Consider the following 10,952-nt stretch of genomic DNA (forward strand, 5'->3'; position numbering starts at 1 on the left):
GTCCCAATGGCCAGAGATTTGTTGCCAGTCGGCATCCAGGAGCTCCTGATCATCGGAAAGGACTGGAAGTGAAGAAACTTGGACTTATAATATGGGCCCCCAACCACCTGATTTCTTCTTGACAAGAAAAAAGCATGGGTTAGAGCCCTGGTTCCACTAAGCACTGAGGACCAGCTCTGCTGCTCCTGTTGAAAAAAGTTCAAACCGTCTTGCTGGAGCGTGTGAAGCTGTTTTTTCCGTTTTCTTGGTGGATAGGCTGGTGGGAAGTTGGTGGAAAATTCCAGTATATGGCCCTGGGCTATGCGTGAAAGCAGCCATTCGGCCATCGTAATGTGTTTCCATTGATGACAGAACAAGGAGAGTCACCCTCCCACTAGGGTTGAGAAGTGGAGGGGAGGTGCTATGTCAGAGTCAAGATTGCTTGCTGGGTTGGCCCTTGCCCTGTGAAGATCATCAGTGCCGTTGATGGCCTCTGTATGACTGTCACCTGATTTTGAAGTAGTCATCTGATGAATAGGTCACTCCTTTGTAGGACTGAGAGTGGTCCATAATCACGGCCCGAACTGAAGCAATGGATCTGTTTGCACCAAAAGGACTGGTAAGTGAAACATTGTTGCAAAGCGCCCGTCGGATCAGGGAGTATTGGTGTCCGTTTTAAAGGCCTGTAGGGTATCATCTACTTTCTCCATCGAAAGGCATATCTACAACCTGGGCCTGGACATCTGGGCGGATGTTGATGGCTTTCAGCCAACTTTGCGACGTAGCACCACTCCATTGCCATTTGACAGAAACCAGTATCAGCAATGTTCACAGCCACAGAGATAGCATGATCTGATGCAGATTCACCATTATGAAGTAACGCAAAGGCTTCCTCCTTATCATCGGGCAGGGAATCAAGGATGGGGCCCGATTCATGCCATAGTTCCTGATCATAACTGGCCAAAAATGGCGAGATAATTGATAGTTTGGATGGTATTGGCTGCAGCTGAAATAATCTGTTTGCTGAAGGCGTCCAGCTGTCTTCCTTCCCTGTCCCTGAAAAAACAGCCAAGTCAGGACTGGGCTGGACGCTGAGACATTTGGGGGAATTGGCTGGTTCCCTATATTTTTCGACAAAATGGTCTGTGCTGTTAACAGATTCTTCATAGTAAGTAAGCTGTCCCCCCAGATGTCATCTAGAGCAGGACTAGACTAGACATTACAGTTTTGTAAGCCTGTTCATGTCATTGATAGAGGAAGGAGGGTTTCCTCTGTTCTGTGGGGTGATCAAACATTTTTGCTTTTTTATCTGGAGGAGTGACCCTGATCGGGCGCTCCTCTGGTTTGCCATCTGCGGGCAACAAATCATCGAAGGCATCCAGGGTTAACAGTGAGTGGAAGCAGCGTCCACAGGAGGAGCCGCGTCAGAATCTGACAGAGGCTCTGGAGAAGGCGGTGCTAATGAAAGACCACATACTCGCACCAGCTGGAAAGCAGTTCTCAACTCCAGCGCTTAAATGTTAGATTTTAAGCATGGCCCAGTTATTCACACATTGTTTTGCATGTAAGGTTTAATGTGCTCACACATTTAAATAAAACAAGTCTAATCAATGGGACAAAGTATTCAAAAAAATGTATGTTATTGTAGGGCTTCCATAATGCAATATTAAAAAGGCACAGTGTTTCAGACATTCCTCCTAGTCTAAAGAATTTCAACATGTTCAGTAGGCTTAATATTCCCTGTTTTAACAAGCCTCCAGTTTAGATCTTCCTAGCAATCACACCCAAAACAGTTTAGTTACCTGTAGTGATAGCAATGCCCAAACAATTGACAAAGATACACCACACCAGTGTTTTGAAACGAAACATTTTCAGTGGCAATTGCATGTTTCTGCCGGCTCCATGCTGCCTTAAGGCCGTACAGTGGGCAGCAAGCGCTATTTATGCTTACTACTAATCTGCAATTGATGGAGCAATTCAGAAGTGTTCCCATAGTTTACATGGTTCAATGACAGATTTCATCTCAGCGTGCCTCATGCTCGCCTATGCCTTAATGGCTTACATACAAAGTGGCAAACTCGAACCTGAACAAATAACTTCTAGTTAAGAGGGCAAAAAGGAAAAAAAAAAATGGTTCTACGTTATTTCGTCAACCACTTTTTCATCGTGGGACTTTTCATCGCCTACATTTTTATTTTTTTATTTATGGGGGCTGCACCCCCCCAAACCCCCCTTACTTAAATAATCATACCCCAACTCGCACAAACAACCCCCCTAAACATTTTTTTTTTTAAATGTTGGCGATGAAAGGGTCGGGGATGAAAAGTCCCACAATGAAAAAGTGGCTGACGAAATGCGTGTATACCAAAAAAAATACATGATGGGCCAACTGGTGAACTCGATGAACCAGCATTCCAGTAACCTTTGAGGGCACAGACAATCAAAGAACAGTGAAAGCTGAAGTTAAATGTCACTAATTTTGTAAAAATTGGTCAGTCAATTAAATTCAAATTAAAAAATAAAGTGGCAAATAAAAAATACATTATTACTGTTAGAATTGTGCAATGTCCGCTATTGCTCGACAATGACCAATTATTTGAGCATAGACATACGCATGCTGTGTACTCAGTCATTTGGGGTCCTGAAAGAATCATTTTCAACAGCTGTATGTGGGAGGATGTAATGGGAAGCTGTCTTCTGGCAAAGTTAAAATGATTGCCTCAACATTTGCCATAAGTGTGTCATAAATCATATGACCATGGTCAGGTAGTGGTTTATCTTAGGTTCAGCATCTTCAAGTACTTAAATATATGGGAGCGACCTACAATGACCAAACAGGTCTGTGGACATGAATATTAGCACTATCCCCACCTGGTCAAATAGGATAAATTAAATATGCAAACGTTTCAATGTGAGGGTTTACAAGTGTAGTTTAAACTGTCGGTTCAGACCTGTGTGCAGGTTGCAGAGAAAGAGGGCACATAAAGAAAATGGAAGAGAAATCACAAAGGTTACAGAACTCGAGCAAGTCAAACTCCACAGCCACAAATGACTTGTGTACCTTAAAGAAATGATAATACAAGAAAAGGGATTGCCTTTCGTCACGAGGTAACGTAATAATAAATTTCACATTGAGCATCAGATACGTGTAAGGAAAATCAAACTGAAATTGCATTTCAAAGATATCCAGTTAGATTATCCTTACAAAAGAATTTAGGTAAAGAACAAGCCTATACCGACTGTTTTAAATATAGCACTTGATACATTTTTGTTAAACAGCAGAGAAGGAAGGTATCTACTTCACCTGGACCCGTCCAAGGAGAAACTTAGATTGTACTATCATAAATTAAGTTACAGATAATGGCAAATAAATTGATATCATGGAACAGAGACCCTACCGCTAAAATCAAGCAACTAATTCTGAACAGAATCTAAATGGATTTAATCATTTCATAACAAGCGACTGGACATTTTTTTACAAGCAGAACATCCGACTACACCTGACTACGTTTGACCCAAAACGTATAACAACCTACGCACAATGCTGCCCTATCACATCCTACTGGAATGGCTAACTTGAACCCACTTCCAAATAGATGGATTACTTTTTATAACATTTAACAACTAAAGATGAGCATTGCATAAAAGATTTAACAGATTTCCCTAGACAACATCATGTAATTATCAACCTAGACAAAACTTCAACTCTGGGGAAAAGTGCATACAGGGACAAGTCTTTCTAAGAACCAATAAAAGCTCCACAGAAATCATTGGAGACAGTAGCTCGTGGTTGTGTAACGTTTTTATTAGATTGAGTGTTACACAACTAAATAAAACAAGGTTCTCATCTTGCACCAGGCTGAGAGAATATCTAGAGAAAAACGTTACCAATCAAGAGCGACAAAAAGGGGCCATGTACTTGTTTCGTGACATTTGACACTAGAGAAATTACTTAATTTCTTAAAATAGGTCCATACTATCCACCCATCAACAACATTTTCCATTTAGTTACTCTGCAGACAAAATACCTTCCCTAGCAAGCAATGTTAACCATATAAACAGATAGAAATACATTGCTTTCAGCAACTCTATGTCATCCTGAAACTTTATAATCTGCCTTAGCTAGTTGCTAAGTGTTTGAAGAATAAAAGTGGAAGAATTTAAACAATCAGCTAGTCATATGACTGATCTATTTAAAGTGCAAACACATTAAAATGAAAACTGTTCCAGGCTCATTGGCTAAAGGTGGAGCAAATCAATTTCTGAGAATAAGCAAAATTTGATTTGCGTATAAACGCATGGTCCAATAAGTGCAAGATTTAAACAATAATAATTCTTAAACATTGTAACATATTGCAACATAAAGATATGGAAACAATAGCGAAACAATTGCATAAAAAAGGATAAGCAATCTGGCAGCTATATCAGTAAAACTAGTTTCTATACAGTTCAAAATAACAACAATGTACACAACCTCTCCCTTCGATGAACACATATGTGTGCTCATCCTGTAACAAAGCATTGAAAGGATCGGCATGTCCATACCTACAAACTGGCTAAGTTTGACTTATAATAATTTAACAACCTACAGCATGCATGTCATTATTTGCTCATGCGGACTTGGAGCAACTAAACACGGACTGCACACATTATCAGTAGCCTTTCCAATCTGTGGCCACATGGTGGCGCAGTTGCATTTTACCATCCTCACATTTTCAGTAGGTACACCCTCTTTTGATGCTGCTGTTTCGACGCTGGCCGTTTCGCCCACTTCACCGCAGCGGTCGATTTGACGGGCCCATTTTGGCGCAGGAGCCTTTCTGGCGCGGCCGATTTGGCGAGAGGGACGTTTGGGAGTCCACCAGGGCACAAGATGCAGTCATGCTTGTGTGGAGCATGGGGTAGCAACCAGGCGGTGCCAGGCAGCTAACCCACCCAGCTCAAAACCCATGCCCATTTCGGCGCCAAAACATCCCAGCAGCGAAATGGTTGCGCCGAAATGGGCATGCCAAAACGGGTTCTGCGGCCAATCGGCTGGCACCGATATGGCTGCGCCAAATCGACCTGCTATTTTCACCTCATCCCCAGAAAAAAGACAGAATTAATATTAAATCCTCACGTTTTAGATATTTTATTCAAAATGTTTAATGGGTGCTAAGTGAAGATTTTTCATTCGAAGTTCATCTCTAAAATGTGTACACGAATATGACCTAACAGGACCTTAAGACGTGGTTCTTCTAATATGTCTGACGATTTATTTACAACCATAATGGGGGATACCAATACCAGGGAACCTTCTGGTTCTGGCTGAGAATGAATAGCCAGCTCGAAGACAGCTGAAAAAACGTGCAATATGAACAGGTGATTGTACATCAAATTGTGTACATTTATTGTACAATATCATTAGACGATTCACAAATGAGCAATGTTTGCTATTGTTTTAAAGCTCAACTTAAAATAAATGTCTTCCCTGCCTGAGTGTTGTCAGAAAAGCTAGTCGCGAATGTAATTTTAAATCTATACAAAAACTAAAATACAATCGAGGAGTAACTGCAACTCAGTTAGTGTGATAGATGTCTTCATGTGGTATAACAATGAACCCCAGGGAGGAGGAGTTCAAAATTCATCACAATTTCTATATAGTATGTTAGTTACTGTTACTCAGTGCAATCTTCCAGAGCTCCAACATCAATAGGAGCCCGCAGCGCGTGAGCACTGTAGGGGACATGGGCCAAGCCAGCGCCATTTCGTACCATAGAATTTGACACAAGAAGGGGAAGGGATTAGGGTGACCAGACGTCTCAAGAGCATTTTTCAATTTGAAGAGCCGGTCAGTGGTGCAGGTTTTTGGTAGTAGGTCTTCAATAGCTGCTGCCAGCAGGCAGGAATGCACAACCCCACACAGCAGAAATGCTGTATCTTACAAGTTAAGATAGTGTTCGTTTGCGATAGAATGGGCACATATATTATAATTCATTTAGCAGTAACACCCTAAAGGTAAACAACCCCCTGGCTACGAACCACCAAACTTCTAGTTACATGCTGTAGCACTTAGCGGGTACATGTGATGTTAACGAATGAATAAACAAAGAATGCATTTTTAACAAACCCAAAACAACGAAAAAATAACATTTTTATTTTTATTTGCGCCCCCAACTCCCCGTTTCCCAGTGTTTAAAACCCCGCCCCCAACACCTGCCCACCCATTTTAACACCTTACCCCACACCCATATATATTTTTTAATTCGAGATTTTTTTGTTTTTGCATTCGTTAAAATTTCATTCTTTGTTTTCAATGCGACAAAATCACTGCATACAACACTAACCAACTGCACCACAGAAGCTGCTTGTTGAACTTGTTCAGACATGCCTGCAATAACAATCAGAAGACAAGCTCTATTTGTTGTATTATTATCATTATCTGCACAAATTGAATATACTAGGGCCAAACCTTATATTAAGATAATGTATGCACGGCAAGGCACGTTGTTATATATCCTAGGTGATGGTTTGAGGGGCGGAAATATGGTGGCTCTGTATACCTTCCAAAAGAAAAATCAGGATCTCTTTGAGAAATGCGTTTACCCCAAAATGGGAATATGGTGAGGGGGTGGTTTTTAAGGCCCTGAAAAACTCACTAGAAAAGTGGGATTGGGTTAGAAGCAATGATAGGGTTGAGGAAATATAGCTCCCCATCAACATAAGCTAAATTACCCTTTCTCTATAAGAAACCACAGTTCTATTTAAAATTGCTGCCTTCAAAGGTAAATAGAAAAATATTCTAGGACATGAGGCTGAATCCTCTTAATGTTCTGGGCGTTCAGCAATCTTGATTCAAATACCGGCTGAAAGGCGGCTGTGTAGATTGTGCTGTGATGAAATGGAGGTTGAAACCATTAGCTTACCTGCTGTATAAGTATGAGACCTGTATATGAGAAATATTTTGCTAAGTATGATTATGATATGACTTACAAACTTTTGGCTCCGATGTTTAGCAGGCTGGAATAGGAGCCCAATTATTGCCACTACTCAGATATGGAAGATCGTGAATTCTCGTCTTAGGGACGTTGAAGAACGTGTTAAGCTATTAGCTGAACTATGAGTACAGTGTGATCATTTTCCTTTGCTTGCCCTATGTGGAAAAAAAGGAACATTAAGTGTTTATTTATTAAGATTTGTATGTTCCTTCTACGGTGCTGTTTTAATATGTTTTTAGACATGAGGATTTTTTCTTTTTTATACATTATTGTGGAACGAATTCACAAAGATATTATTCTCCTTTGTTATCATTATCTTTGTAAATATCTGTTTTTTAATAATTCTTATTTGAAATCTGTAATTGTATCATTGCTGATGTCTGTATGTTTTCTTCTTTTCTATACGATTAGTGAAAATTTCTTTGAACTATAACACAATAAAAAAAAATATATATATTATGGAGAATGCATGACACAAACCCCCCCTTCTTCCCCAAACGCAGAGGTGTAGTGCCTTGACAGCCACTGTCGAAAGTTATTCCTACTTTTTATGTTAGTTGTCCTGTCTCAGTTTTTTTTATCTTGAAAATCTGGTCACCCTAGGAAGGAGAGAACTGTCAAAAAATCAAGAGGCATAACATGTTTCTGTGAAGTAAATAAACATGTAAAAAAAAAAAGGACCTGTCACTTTGGGGAGAGGTTGAAGAGTGAAGGAATTGGGCAACTTGGCAGTGTTAATATATAGGGGCTCATTACATCTGTAACGGTGCATAAAAAAAGTGCTGTTATTTCTGTAGAATGGCAGTTTTCCGGACCGGCAGAGTACACGTTTGCCGGTGATCTGCTTTACCTCCAGCTCCAGGCCCCCACCGGCAAATAAAGTCAGTATTACCGGCACTGGTATTACTGGGGCCGGTAATACCAGCATGCCCCTCCATGGCGTCCTATTGGACTTCATTGAATGTGGATTTACCACCCTTCCCGCCACCTGTAATATCCCAGTAATTTCGGGATATCGGGCGGCAGAAACGTTAATACTGTTTGGTGGTATCCTGCCGGATTTGGATACCACCAAACTAATAATGACACCCATAGTACGGCCAACTGAACGCACATAGTAACATCATACTTGGGCAGTGATATGGGACAACTAGGTCAAGGAAGGATAACAATGGGTAGAGGGAGAATAAGCGGGGAACAGGGCAGGTACTTGGAAAATAAAATAAATGGGGAGAGTCTGTGAGATTTGGTCAGGAAGGGTCCATGCCTGACACATAGGAAAAGTGGTAAAAGTGGAAAATAACCTCCGTGTTTAATATTGCTACCTATATACTGTAGTCCACAGACCTTTCATGCAGTACATTGGCGCTACATAAATCGTCTAAAAACCTCACGTCAGGCACTACCACTTACCATCTTTGATTGCTCCATGACATTGAAACGCATCTGACAATCCATCTTCGCTTGTCGAAAAATTGAGGCCCCCTACGAAGAGTTTTGCTTCATCGGAAGACATGGCGACTGTTCTGAAAATTAAGCAAATCTTCCATTAAACCGTAATCACTTGACCACCGTCATTGCGAGCGGTCACCTAAGAAAACTGTCAGGAACATCCCCTTCTACTGTTGGTCACCAGATCAGCCGAGGCTGGGGAACCAGTCAACAGGACACTTGCATAAAGAGACAATGCGCAACGTCGTAAATGTGACACTTGCCTCACCACCTCAGCGTTAGCCACCAGCAAAGCCCTGTGGAAACTTTCTGCGCCACAACATGCATAAGGAGCAGGTCATTTGAAGAGCCACGCCCACAACTTCAGATCGGGAGTCGGACACTCATGCCATTTGCAGAGCAGCCTTAGTTGTGAACCGGACAGCGCCGCCTCCCTCAGCGAAGACTAACAGAGCCAAGAAGACCGCCCAATATGTCCGCCGCTGGTCGCGATCGACGCCATTTCGTGAGCTCGAGACACTACAAGTGTGCGTACATTCACAATCGCAACAGCCGTGAGCTCGTCCACACCAGATCGCGCCTATACTCATGACTCGAGCCCAAACTGCGCTAATAGTTCTAAGCGTCCTACGACTTCAGAAGTTACCCGCTGGCTGCTGGGACTCCAGTGTACAAAAATAACACCACGCCCTAACCATAGATCCCAACCTTTTTTGTCACTAAGGCAGGTGAAAACACCCGGTTTTCTTTTTGGCGGGTAAGAGGCCCATAAAAGTGAATGGGCGTATGAGGGACTTGTCGGGTGATTCGTCTGCTTTGAAGGAGGGTGACAACCGCGGGTGAGTTAACAGCTATGCCTAAACTGCTTTACAGCCGTGCGCCCCGCCCCCCCTTCACCCGCTCTCGCCCGCTCACAATCATATACTTAGTACCTGTTAAGGAAAGACGGAACAGCAGCGACGGAATGGGACGTTCAAAGAGGTTGTGCTGAGCCCGCTCGCTAGTTTATATATGTTCTGCTCATTAATATTCACTCTGACTTCAGAAAGCTTGTTTGCGCATGATTTTAACACCCACCTTAAAGGCAGAGCCAGTGGAAGAACCCCGGGCGTGGCATCGCACATTTGGCAATGCCAACTGTCCCCGAGCAAGACGCCCTCCTTTGTAGGCACGCCCACACAGTCAGTCTGGTGTTGGAAGAACTCTGAGGAGAATGAGAACTTATTTTTTTAGTTACCAAGAAATCTGCAGTTCTAAAATATACAAGTAATAATAGGTGTTATGGTCATGCGGTCACACATTTTCGAGGTTATACCATCGTGTGCCCCCTGTGGTCTAGCTTGTGACCCCTGTATTGACAAATATATATATATATATATATTCTATGTCAAGACTCGGAGGCTCAGATTATGCTCTGAACTTCTCTTTACTAAACTCGAGCAGCAACCAAAACAAACAATATGGAAAACAGGAAAACTACAAATCCCAACAACACCCAGAACATTTTGTAGTCCGTTTTCCATAGGCAATAACATGTGATCCATTCTACCAATCAGCATCTCTTCTCTCCTATAATTGTCCATGTTCCTGAAGTCCTTCCTCTTTCTTTGCTGCTCGAGAAGCCGAGATAAGTACTGTTTATTTTTTCTTCATAAATGTTGGTTTATTGAGTGTTTAGACAGGTTTCATAGCGCGCCCCTAGCAACGAGCGCGCAGGGATTGGCGGAGCATATCCACGGGGTATACGCGACGGGACTCTCGTTCCGGCGTCAATCTCTCGTTAGGAGGCACTGTGGACTCGGAAGTTCGCAACGGCGCGACGGGACCTTGGGAGTTCCGGCGCCATTGCGAACTTGCGAGTCAGGAGCGCGGTGCCTCACGGAGTGTTTTTTCAGAATCCTGCCATTCCCTGCATATTAAGGGCCCGTTGTTCGGAGCGGACAGCTCCGTATTATGAAACATCAGGGCTCCAACATCTTTTAGCCCGGCACGCCACCTAGTGGCCATAACGAATAACGCAGACTTCAGATCTGCTTAAAGACTGCACGTTGGGAAGGCAGTTAAATACACATCAACCCCTCATTCTGCTACTGGGGAGGAGGTGAAGGAGGCTACAGTCTCTAGTAACGGGCTCAGTCCCAGGTAAGACTGCTATCATTTACGTGGACTCGCCTAGCTACCTAATTGATATTTTGACGGGGGCAGCCCAAGCAAAGTCGGCAATATGAGCGACTACACCGACGATTCAGATGGCCCGCATGTCAGCGGCCGCCGCATGAGTGAAGCAATGCAGATGCTGCAGAGTGCCGAGAAGCCCCGGGAAGAGAGGGGTATTTTGCGAAGCCTGGCAGCTTTGTCTCAGGGCAAGGCTCGCAAGAGAGGGGGTAGCAAACATAAAACCCGTAGGGACCGTAGCGCCCACACCCCCCCGGGTTCTTCCCGCAGTTCGGGGAAAAGAAAGGTGAGATCCCAGGAGAGACATTTTACTACCTCGAGCGAGTCAGACGAGGACTACTGCAAAAGCAGCTCGAGATCTGAGTTTTC

General features: G+C 43.0%; 1 protein-coding gene across 4 annotated transcripts in view; it reads right to left on the reverse strand.

The window, feature by feature from the left end:
• LOC138569217 (cold-inducible RNA-binding protein A-like) overlaps nt 1-9,508 on the reverse strand; it is a 79,649-nt gene extending 70,141 nt beyond the window's left edge. For 2 of the 4 annotated variants that reach the window (XM_069647034.1, XM_069647023.1), the window contains exons 1-2: nt 9,341-9,497; nt 8,370-8,482 (exon numbers count right to left, since the gene is read on the reverse strand). In XM_069647034.1, coding sequence (XP_069503135.1) covers nt 8,370-8,472 — 103 coding nt within the window. In that variant the 5' untranslated portion in view covers nt 8,473-8,482; nt 9,341-9,497. Of the gene's footprint in view, nt 1-8,369; nt 8,483-8,671; nt 8,931-9,340 lie in introns of those variants that run through there. The other 2 variants (XM_069647005.1, XM_069647016.1) reach the window with 2 other exon arrangements.
• Between the last annotated feature and the right edge of the window lie 1,444 nt (nt 9,509-10,952).

Source organism: Ambystoma mexicanum, chromosome 1p (genome assembly GCF_040938575.1).
Source record: "Ambystoma mexicanum isolate Mex_15411 chromosome 1p, UKY_AmexF1_1, whole genome shotgun sequence".
NCBI lineage: Eukaryota > Metazoa > Chordata > Amphibia > Caudata > Ambystomatidae > Ambystoma > Ambystoma mexicanum.